Raw genomic sequence first — 12,372 nt, 5'->3', positions numbered from 1 at the left:
GTTCCTTTGTAGTCGGTGGGTCAAAATCCTGTAATTCCCTCCTAATACCATTGTGGGTCAACCCACAGCACGTCAGCTGCAGCCTTTCAAAGCGACAGCTCACCACCACCTTCTCAAGGGCAGCTAAAGATGGGCAATAAATACTGGCCAGCCAGCGACACCAATGTCTCACGAATAAAAAAAATGCCTCTTCCCACTTTCTACATTTAACTCCATCTGGCTTATTTGGACTTATGAACATTTGGAGCGCTGCTCCTTCATCAGGTGAGACTTCCTTGTGTTTCTCTAGCTATCCCTTGAATACATCTATCCCAGTTGCTTCAACTGCTCGTGGATTAGGAATACCATTTTCTAACCATCCCCTGGGCAAAGAAATTTCTCTTTTGGATATATTAGTGGCCATCTAACATTTATAGTCCCTAGTTTTGGTCTTGCCCATAAGTGAAGACATCTTCTTTACCTCTCGAAACTGGACACACTTGCGTGTACTCACTTGCGCTGCAAGCTGAGACCTTTAAATAAAGAACATGTCACTTGTCGTAAGAAAGTTGTCTTTAATTTTCCTTCATGAAATTTCAATTTTCTTCATGATACAAAAAACTTTAAATATGATACAAAACTCACCGTTGCCCCAAAACAAGTCTCTTTTGCACGCACACATACATACAAAGGCTGGTGCACAATGCATTTTCCGACAGTACAGTCTACACCAGTTAACATGAACTAAAGGATCGTGCACCAGAGCCACTGTTCTTACTGCAAAGACGATGACAATGGATTTGGTCATCCTTTAAAAAAGATACACGAAACCTGAATGTAGAAATCAGGTTACATTACTGGTAAGTCATTAGATTTACTTGAGATACAACTGACGTAATACACATACACGCACACACGCGCACACACACACACACACACATATATATTTTTTTATATATATATATATAAAAAAGAAATACAGTGCTGAACAGTGATTATTTTCTTTTGGAATCCAAAATAAACATTTCATGTAGCTGGCACAAGGCAACTTCCAGTGTTGGTTGCTGCTTTAAAGCCATCAGTGGTACAGGACTGGCTTGAAATGTAACTCGTGAAACTGTTGACACCGATTGAAGGTTTGGAATGCAATCAAACCCAATTTACTTCTCAATAGCACAAAAAACCCAACTAAAACATTTAATGAAACATTGGCTTGTGTTTGTACAGTTAAAACAAACTACTTTTTTTTTACATAAAGACATTTTTAAAGTTGTCTTGTACCACATGAAGATTGGAGCTCTCGGATCAGTATGGCTTGCAAATGTCGCATCTGGTCACTGAGTTATCTGGAAGATACCACTTTGCTCATCCAACGTGCTTCATGTCACCATGTGTCTGGGACTTCAAACAACTTGGCTGGGGTATTTACACTGCTGCCTATTTAAAAAACAAACAGTGAAGATAAGGTTTGCATGCAGTACAACATCTGTGTTAGGAAAACTTTGCCAGTTAACTATGTCGTACGAAACACTGGTAAACAAACAGGCACGGTATTGAAATGCCAGAGTACAAATCATGAGTAAATAGAACAACGCTGTACAAGGTCAGATTTCCTCACATTGCACATTTCAGGCCTTTAAAAAACAGCCAAACAGAAGTAAATTCTCCATGCAAGTGTAACTGATTGTCTGAAATGCAGAGCAATAGTTCATTGATAGGCAGTCAGAAACACTGCCATAATGCTAACACTTGTGCCAAGGGCTAGAAAAGGCCAATCTTTGCAGCTCACGGCATTATGGATATACTGGCTAAATTTCAAAGTTATCTTGCATGCTAAAAGACAAAGTCCATTACTCTTGGTCACATCCATTCATCACACCCCACTTTTCTTCCAAGTTCCTCCTTTCAATCTTCCACTCCTCAAAACGCACATGCACATTTTCTTTTCTTTATTCATTCATTTTCTCTTCCTTGGCTCGGGAAAGCTGTCATCAGGAGCATTATCGCCACAGCTCTGCCAATGGAGATTCATGAGCAGCACACACCCAGGATTGAATCCAAGAGCAGAGGCGTCAGTCATGACTCGGTTGGCAGCACACTCATCTATGAATCAAAAGGTCATGGTTCAAGCCCCATTCCAGAGACTGCAGGACGTAATCTAAGCCAAAGCTCCCAAGAGAGTACTGAAGGAGTGCTGCACTGTCACAGTTGCAGTGGTTAGCACTGCTGTCTCACAGTGCCAGGGACCCAGGTTCAGGCTACTGTCTGTGCGGAGTCCGCACGTTCTCCCCTCGACTGTGTGGGTTTCCTCTAGATGCTCCGGTTTCGTCCCACAATCCGAAAAACGTGCTGGTTAGGTGCACTGGCTATGCTAAATTCTCCCTCAGTGTGCCCGAACAGGCGCCGGAGTGTGGCGACTAACGATTTTCACAATAATTTAGTTGCCGTATTCATGCAAGCCTACTTGTGACACTAATTTAAAAAAAACGGTCAGAGGTGTTATCTTTTGGATGGTGTCCCATCTGTCCTCGTGGGCGGGTGTAAATGACCCCATGGCATTAGTCTGAAGTGGAGATGCCCGCGTTGGACTGGGGTAAGCACAGCAAGTCTCACAACTTGTTATGAGACTTTGTACTACAATTATTCTAAAGAACAGGACAGTTCTATGTTCTGATCAATATTTATCCCTCAACCAACATCACTGAAACAGATTTGTTGGTTTTTGCCATATTGCTGTTCATGAATCATTGCAGCTCACAGGCTGGCTGGTGAATACATTTTTAAAGAATTTCATGAGTTTGTACAACTCTTTAGGATTTCCTGCGCTTGTTAAAAGCTCAAAAGACGAAGTCTTCCTTTCTCACTTGGATGACCATCAGTCCTCCTCCATTTAACACATTTCCTACTGAGCCATCAGGGAAACAAGAGTTTGGTATTTTCTGCATAGTTCTAAACTATTCAACTCAATAATATTTCAAAAACTTTTGAAACCTTTGGGCATTTTAAAAACTAACTCAAAACTTTTCCCATAAAATCTGAAATAAGTTAAAGAGCATACATTAATCTTACCAATATACATTTGGAAATATGCCCATGGTGTGTAAAATTGTGTGCAGTCTGACAGAAATAATGAATTCTATAAAGAAAGTCAGACTATTTTCAATGAAGGTATGCCTCAAAAGACTGAAGGCAAATGACTTGCATTTTTTGTCACGTAGGACACAATACATCAGTTAATTAAGCCTTCTGAGTCCCCACTGTCACCAAAGGCAAAACACATTAAGAGGTAGGTGGTGGAGGTATTTGTTAAAGAGAACTTGGCTCCCTGTCATTGTCACCTTGAACCAGTCACTTTATTATGATTCACCTCGCTCCCTTTAGGCATGTGCTTTTCCTGTATCATGATCAGAGATGACTCAACCAGACATTCACAGCACCACCTTGTAGTGTCAGGGATTCGGGTTCAATTCCAGCCTTGGGTGTGCAGAGTCTGCACGATCTCCCTCTGCGTGGGTTTCTTCCGGCTGTTTCAGTTTCCTCCTACACGCCAAAGATGTAGTAAGAAGTGACTGATGAAGGAGCAGTGCTCTGAAAGCTCATGATTCTGAATAAACCTTGGCATGGGATCCACGGGGCTGTTGCCTTGTGGATCCAGAACTGGCTTGCCTGCAGAAGGCAGAGAGTGGTTGTAGATGGGTCTTTTTCTGCATGGAGGTCAGTCACCAGTGGAGTGCCCCAGGGATCTGTTCTGGGGCCCTCGATGTTTGTAATTTTCATAAATGACCTGGATGAGGAAGTGGAGGGATGGGTTGGTAAGTTTGCTGACAACATGAAGGTTGGTGGTGTTGTAGATAGTTTGGAGGGATGTCAGAGGTTGCAGCGTGACATAGATAGGATGCAAGGCTGGTCAGAGAAGTGACAGATGGACTTCCAACCTGGTAGTGGTCCATTTTGGCAGGTCAAATGGGATGAAGGAATGTGATATCAAGGGTAGGACTCTTAGTAGAGGATCAGAAGGGCCTTGGGGTCCAAGTCCACAGGACTCTCAAATCAGCCTCACAGGTAGAGGATGCGGTTAAGACACCGTATGGTGTACTGGCCTTTATCAATTGAGGGATTGAGTTTAGGAGTTGGGAGATAATGTTGCAGCTTTATAAGACCCTAGTCAGACCTCTCAGAATACTGTGCTCAGTTCTGGTCGCCTCATTACAGGAAGGATGTGGAAGCTATTGAAAGGGTGCAGAGGAGATTTACAAGGATGTTGTCTGGATTGGGTGACATGCCTTATGAGGATAGGTTGAGGGAGCTTGGTCTTTTCTCCTTAGAGAGATGAAGGATGAGAGGTGACCTGATAGGAAGTGTATAAGATGTTGAGAGGTATAGATCAGGTGGATTCTCAGAGGCTTTTTCCAAGGGCTAGAATGGTTGCTACGAGAGGACACAGGTTTAAGGTGCTGGGGAGCAGGTACAGAGGATGTATCAGGGGTAGGTTTTTCACTCAGAGGGTGGTGGCTGAGTGGAAACGAGACAATCGGTGGTGGTGGTGGAGGCAAATTCGATAGGGTCTTTCAACAGACTTCTGGATGAATACATGGAACTTAATAGAATTGAGGGTTATAGGTATGCCTAGTAGGTAGAGATAAGATCGGTGCAACCTGTGGGCCGAAAGGCCTGTTGGTGCTGTAGTTTTTCTATGTTCTAAACCTGTTGGACTTTAACCTGGTATCGAGAGACTTCTTACTGTGCCCACCCCAATCCAATGTCAGCATCTCCACATCATGATTCTAAAGATGTGTAGGTTAGATGAATTGGCTATGGTAAATACGTGGGGTTATGGGAAGAGGATGGAGGGGAGGGCATGGGTAAGGTGCTGTTTTGTAGAGTCAGCGCAGACTTGATGGACCAAATGGCTGCCTTCTGCACTGTAGGGATTCTAACCAAGATGTTCAAATGAACTTTAATATTGATTCCATTGGCAGCATATCCAATGCACTGTATCTTCATTTACGGTGACCATCTTTACATCTATTGCTGTATGTGGCTAAAAATAGTGAGGAATTAGAAGATTGGGAAAGATTTAAAAAACAACAAAGAATGACTAAGAAAGCGATAAAGAAAGATAGAGTATGAAGCTAAACTAGCTCTAAATATATAAAATAAAAGCAGAAGTTTTTACAAATATATAAAGAGGAGACTAGCTAGACTGAATGTTGAACCTTGGAGGACGAGGGGGGGTGGCGGTGGGGTGGATTTAACGGTGGGTAACAAGGAAATGGCTGGGACTTTAAATAAGTTTTTTGTGTCGGTATTCACAGAGGAGGACACAAATAGCTTACCGAATATTAAAGACAGATGGTTGGTAGAAGATGAGGTCCTTAATACAATTCCTGTTACTAGAGGGGTAGTGCTTGGTAGACTAACAGGACTGAAGGTAGACAAGTCCCTGGGACAGGATGAAATGCATCCCAGGGTTCTGAAAGAAATGGCAGAAGTAATAGCAGATGCCTTAGTAATTATTTATCAAAATTCGCTGGACTCTGGGGAAGTGCCGGTGGATTGGAAAACAGCTAATGTTACGCCGCTGTTTAAAAAAGGTAGCAGACAAAAGGCAGGGAACTACAGGCTGGTTAGCTTAACATCTGTAGTTGCAAAAATGCTAGAATCCATCAAAGAAGAAATAGCAGGACACCTAGAAAAGAATGGTTTGATCAAACAGACGCAGCATGGATTCGTGAGGGAGAAGTCATGTTTAACAAATTTACTGGATTTTTATGAAGATGTGACTAGTGCGATAGACAGAGGGGAACCAGTGGATGTGGCGTTTTTAGATTTCCAGAAGGCGTTCGATAAGGTGCCTCACAAAAGGTTGCTGCAGAAGGTTAGGGTACACGGAGTTGGGGGTAAGTGTTAGTGTGGATTGAGGACTGGTTATCTAACAGGAAGCAGAGAGTTGGAATCAATGGATGCTTTTCTGGTTGGCAGCTGGTGACTAGTGGAGTGCCGCAGGGATCGGTGCTGGGACCTCAACTGTTTACCATACACATAGATGATCTGGAGGAGGGGGCTGAGTGTAGGGTAACAAAATTTGCTGATGACACGAAGATGAGTGGAAAGTGAATTGCATGGAGGACATGGAAAGTCTGCAGAGAGATCTGGATAGGCTGAGTGAGTGGGCGAGGACCTGGCAGATGGAGTATAACGTTAGCAAATGTGAGGTTATCCACTCTGGTAGAAATAATAGTAGGCGGGATTATTATTTAAACAGTGAAAAGCTGCAGCATGCTACTGTGCAGAGGGACCTGGGGGTCCTTGTGCACGAATCACAAAAACTCAGTCTGCAGGTGATCAAGAAGGCGAATGGAATGTCAGCCTTTATTGTGAGGGGGATAAAACATAAAAGCAGGGAGGTCTTGCTGCAACTGTACAAGGCACTGGTGTACTGTTTGCAGTTTTGGTCCCCTTATTTGCATAAGGATATATTGGCCTTGGAGGGAGTACAGAAGGTTCACCAGGCTGATACCGGAGATGAGGGGGGTTAGCTTATGAGGAGAGATTAAATAGACTGGGCCTGTACTCATTGAGTTTAGAAGGCTGAGGGGGGGATCTTATAGAGACTTACAAGATAATGAAGGGGCTAGATAGGGTAGAGGTAAAGAGATTCTTTCCGCTTAAAAAGGAAAACAGAACTAGAAGGCACAGCCTGAAAATAAGTGGGGGGGGAGGGCACAGTTTAGAACTGAGTTGAGGGGGAACTTCTTCACTTAAAGGGTGGTGAATCACTGGAATTCTCTGCCCATTGAATTGGTGCAGACTACCTCGTTGAATATATTTAAGTCATGGGTAGATAGACTTCTGATAGACAAGGGAATTAAGGGTTATGGGGAGAAAGTGGGAAAGTGGAACTGATCCACTGCAGATCAGCCATGATCTTATTGAATGGCGGGGTAGGCTCCAAGGGCTAGATGGCCTACTCCCGCTCCTATTTCTTATATTCTTATTGCTACAATGGAGAAAAAGTTACATGTGAACCCAAGTTTCATCATTTTGGTTTTGTACCACTTGTATGAAAAAAGAGCACATTATTCCCTACAAGTGGATGTCCTATGTACTCAGCTAAAGTCTGCAGTCTGAAGGAGGTGGAAGTACTCAGCTACTTTTGTAAACTATGGATAAACCCATTAATGAAAGTGGACTGTATATGGAACAAATATAATCCTGGACAGCAAGTTGCATGTGTGTAAGCTGAATTAAGTGGGGAGCACACTGATTTGAAGATCTCGCTAATAGAACCAGGCTTCAGTTACTTTGGAGGATTGTAAATAGTCCACAAGGGAGGAGATTTTAATCTTCATACAAAGGCAAAGCCCTTTTTATTCAGTATTTCAGATTCTCAGCTTGCACATTTGACATTTGTGACCAATGAAAACAGTTTCTCCCTTTAAAAAAAGTAACAATCAGATTGAACAGCATAAAATTAGTTTCGTTAAAAGTCTGGTGTGCCCTAGCAGCCGAAAAATTGTGAGAATCCTGATTTCAAAGGTAGCGGGGGATTGGGACTTGTAACCTAGCTTTGCACAAAAAAAAATACAGTGCAGAAGAGGCACTTCGATCCATCAAGTTTGCACCAACTGTCAAGAGTATCTTATCCAGGCCCATCTCCTCTGCCTACCCTCTGTAGCCGCACACATTCACCATGGCTAATCCATCTAACCTACACATCTTGGGACACTAAGGGTCAATTTAGCATGGTCAATCCTCCTCACCTGCATATGTTTGGACTTTGCGAGGAAGCTGGAGCATTGGAGGAAACCCAAGCAGACATGGGGAAAACATGCAAACTCCACAGAGTTAGTCACCCAAGGCCAAATTGAACCTGGGTCCCTTGTGCTGTGAGGCAACAGTGCTAACCACTGCACCACCATGCTTTGCGCAAAGAATTTCCCACAATATTTATTCCTGCCATATATTAAACTGTCCATTGATATTGGGGATTGAGGTTTTGTGGCACAGTTAGCAGCATTCTTATGTCTTAACCACAAGTCCTGGGCTCAGTTCCCACCTCAAGATTTAATGGGTATATGAGGTGTGTTCATAATCAGGCTAAACAGATTGACTATCAACTTGTAAATCCTTCCAACATACCTATGGCAGACAGTAAGAGTTCCCAGTCAGCCATCTGTAGAAGGCAGCAGCAAGCCATTGCAGTACTCTGTCAAGTATTGTTATGGCCCAACCAGACCTCTACATCACCCATGCCTTTTTAGGGCATAGTACCAGAGGACAGAGATGTTGACGGGGATGTTGGGGTGCACCCTTACATATACATTGAAAACCAGCTTACTTACAAATATTGTAATTATTGGTCAGCTTCTCTTTATTAAAAAGTCTTGGAGTAGGATTCTAAGTTACCGTGCACAGACCATGCAGAACAACGTGTCAGGTTCAAAAACCTTTTGCATCTGCTAGACTGGAAATGAAACTGGGACAAAAGGATTTCCCTCCAGTCAGTGTTTTACTCTCCTGTTATGTACTTACAGCGAATTGGCCATTTGCATTCATTGGCATTTATGAGAACTGTTAAATATTTATTCCATTGAGTATCTGAAGTACAACTATAGCATTCCATACAATTTCTCAGAAGCACTCAATGTACTTTCAAGAACTTAGCTCCACTGTAACACAATACAGGTTTTCAAGATATCCAAATGATACACCAACTTTAAACCAACATGCCAGAAACCGGTTTGATCTATTGAAATAAGGAACAGAAAGTTCTGTTTCATTTGCAAGTCTACGTGGCAGAGAAACCCTTGTAAACTGCCATCACCACACTTAACATGGGCATTAAGTATACAAGTATTTTAAAAATAAAATCATTTACTCCACATAAAGAACTAATTAAGCATTACCTACTAATTCATAGCATTATATTACAATGCTTTAGGCAATTTTAAGGGCAAAGGTTACAGTTCCATCCGACATTGGATATGGTTAACTTGCATAAATTCTCAGCTAGTGAGGCAAGATTTATCTTCTCTATTGACACATATCATCATTCAGGGCTTCAAACAAATTCTGCTCGACTGGTTGGTATTAAGATGCAAAGATTGAGTCTAGAGAGTGTCTTTCTCAAAATTATTCAAAGCAAAAACATGCGAGGGATCAAAAGCCATTGACTAACACTCCCAGACAACTGCTAACCATTTAAAATAAAGAATTGGAAGGACATTTAAATTGCTTGAGATCCTTGTATCCAAGTAAAGTTGGAGCAGAATAATGCAGACTTGAGAAATCTCACAAGTGAGCAACAAGAACGCTGGCGAGTAAAGTGGGCCTTCATTTGAGGAATCACAAATATTGTACATTAAAAAAAAATATGAGTCACTTCATCCCTTTTGTGTGTCAGGAAAAGTAAACTCGATCTCATTTACAATATCCAAGAGTTCAAGTACTTCTCAGGTGTACACATGAAAAGAACACAAGAATCAGGCTGAAGGACATTGGAAAAAGAATTGCATCAAAGGTAGGTGATATTTAGTTATTGGATTGCTTGACAGAAAGAGGGGCTTTGTGACTTGCTCTGAAAATCTGCATCAAGGACTAACCTTACAAAATCCAATACCTCAGCTGATGTATACGCCAACAGCAACACTGGTCAACAAAAGGAGGAGCACTGCTGCAAGCGACAATCTTAATAAGACTGCCATGGCTCTTGTCAAAGTGGCAATTTCTGGAGATCCCTTACCTACAAGATAGCAACAGTGCAACAGAAATTTATAAGCAGCTCAGTACGGAGTGCATTAGATATCCTGCCAAACAGGTAGCTTTCTGTTTGCTCACTTTTGCCTTGTTGAAACAAAACTACATAAGCCAGTTTTTTCCAAGACAGTGAGATTCACAGGACAGACCCGAAACGAAGTAATGAATTAGCGGAACATTGAACCAAGATCCTTTAGGGAAGAGAGGTGGGGGTTGCGGGGTTGAGAAATCAGTTCTTTCACTGGACTCGGGAACCAGATTTATTTTGCATCCTATCCAAGCATTAGTTACCCATTCACATTATCCAACTGTGTGTTGGCATTGCTCATTCATGCTTATTATGAAAGTGTCCTAGGCAGATTTCGCACAAATCCAGATGGTAATCTTGGACTATTTTCCTTGAGTTGAGTTAAGGACTGAAAAGATTTGGGTAAGAAAACTTGATAAAGATCCTAGGTGTTACAGCCAGAGCCAGATGAGAGCAATGCCCCATCTACATTCAACTTTCTCAAGGCCGCGTTGACTCATGACAACTAAGATCTTCCAGTATCTGGTTCAAATGACCATTTACAGAGCCAAACTGCAAGTGCAGATCAACTACTCAATTGCAATAATGTCTAATCCCGTTCTTCTTTAACATGGCACACTCTCACTTTACAGTAAGGATTAGTTAATTGAGAGGGATCTAAATAAAGAACGCTGATGATTTTTTTCTTCTGTAACCAAGAATGTTGAGATTAACTTCAGTATCTCCACTGTAATTTTGGCTGAGCTGTGCTAACTTAAATGGCCATATGGATCAAACAAGGTTTTCCTGATCATTATGGTTCTGCATAATAATGTTTAGAAATGTTTTAGAAATTTTAAAGTTTATTTATCAGTATCACAAGTAGGCTTACATTAATACTCAATGATATTACTAAGAAAATCCCCTAGCCGCCACACTCTGGCATCTGTTCGGGTACACCAAGGGAGAATTTCAGCACGGCCAACGCACCTAACCAGTACGTCATTCGGACTGTGGGAGGAAACCCATGTAGACATGGGGAGAACATGCCAACTCCACACAGTGACCCAAGCCAGCAGTTGAACCCAGGTCCCTGGCAGTGCTAACCACTGTAACCAGTGAAGGACAGTGTTAATGTCATCTTGTTTTTGAGCAGTGTCTATTTGACAAAGAATTGGCAATTAAATAACCACCCCACCCTTGCGGGAATGTGCTGATGCTGCAGACACAATTGCAATCAGACCTTCAATTTTCATTTTCTGTACTTTCCAACATCATTAAGTAAATGTAGAATTTTTCACGTGTTATCTCCCATTTAAGAATTCAAATCATCACCATTAACCACTCACCACCGTGAATTTCGTCAGCTGGTGGCTACTTTAACAACAAAGAGTCTTTCATTTGCTGACCTCTTTCTCATTTAAAAAGTTTTTTAAATCAAATTTAATAAAATTTTAAAATTTAAATTTTCAAATTTATTGAAGCACACTTCCAAAGTTTGAGAGATTGATACTTCCCACATGAATTATGTGCCAGAGCCTTGGGTATCTTTTCCCAATGCTTAGCCAATTATTGTACAGGTACATGATCAGCCCATTCTTCAAAAATCTTTTGCATCCAAATGACAAAATCTACAAAGGTTCACACCGCATGATTTTCAATTAAATGTAGCTCTTTGTGCTGCTCATCACCAACACTGGGCCCAGTAACATTTCTTCTAAAATCAGGTCATTATTCCTTGGAGTCATATTCAGCATTATTCATCACACTGTATGCAAAGATCGCAGTCAGCATCACAGGCTGGGGATGTGGTGATTTTCATAATGAACTCAGTGCTGCTTTTGTCCACAGTGGCGTCCATTATTTTCACTGTAAAGGAATGGGATGTAAACATCTAATTTAAAGTTTATTTATTAGTGTCACAAGTAGGCTTCCATTAACACTGCAGTGAAATTACTGTGAAAATCTCGTAGTTGCCACACTTCGGCATCTGTTCAGGTATACTGAGGGAGAATTTAGCACGGCCAATGCACCTAACCAGCACATCTTTCAGACTGTGGGAGGAAACCCACACAGACACGGGGAGTACATACAGACTCTGCACCAACAGTGACCCAAGCTGGGAATGGGACCCAGATCCTTGGCGTTGTGAAGCAACAGTGCTAACCACTGTGCAACAATGCTGCCCTCTGGAACTAGATCATAGCCTCTACGTTCTTTGCTGAGAGAGCATGAAACATCGGACCGTAGGTAGCAGAATAATCGGACATGTACAATGGGAAAAATATTCTTTGAAGTCATCCTGATCATGCAAAATACGAAAAGTTATAATATATCCTCCCCCTCATGAGCAACATATATGCAACAATGGAGAAAGACAATGTAATGGGATAGAATTCATCCAAAGTAAATGGGGCAATTAAAGCTCAGTACCTTTTGCCTATTGCTCTTTCCCCTATCTTGTTCCAATTCAGAAATGAACACTCCTAGGATATCAAGACAACATATTCTTCTAGCTTCAATCACTCCATAAGTTTTCTATCCTGCTTGGTCATTTATTTAGTGATTAAAAATCTGAAGGCTTAAGTCATCTCTTGATCACCTGCCGATTACTTTCAGCAGCATTT

At 41.7% G+C, this 12,372-nt stretch overlaps 1 protein-coding gene across 3 annotated transcripts in view; it reads right to left on the bottom strand.

Moving 5' to 3' along the window:
• Nucleotides 1–210: 210 nt before the first annotated feature.
• parn (poly(A)-specific ribonuclease (deadenylation nuclease)) overlaps nt 211–12,372 on the bottom strand; it is a 113,266-nt gene continuing 101,104 nt past the window's right edge. Inside the window, exons 24-25 of one of the 3 annotated variants that reach the window (XM_080206895.1) lie at nt 9,602–9,724; nt 211–1,416 (exon numbers count right to left, since the gene is read on the bottom strand). In XM_080206895.1, coding sequence (XP_080063021.1) covers nt 9,603–9,724 — 122 coding nt within the window. In that variant the 3' untranslated portion in view covers nt 211–1,416; nt 9,602. The other 2 variants (XM_080206897.1, XM_080206896.1) reach the window with 2 other exon arrangements.

The sequence above is a fragment of the Carcharhinus amblyrhynchos genome, chromosome 18 (assembly GCF_965287045.1).
Source record: "Carcharhinus amblyrhynchos chromosome 18, sCarAmb.v2.hapA, whole genome shotgun sequence".
In the NCBI taxonomy this organism is placed as follows: Eukaryota; Metazoa; Chordata; class Chondrichthyes; order Carcharhiniformes; family Carcharhinidae; genus Carcharhinus; species Carcharhinus amblyrhynchos.
This window is presented reverse-complemented; position numbering and strand designations above follow the sequence as displayed.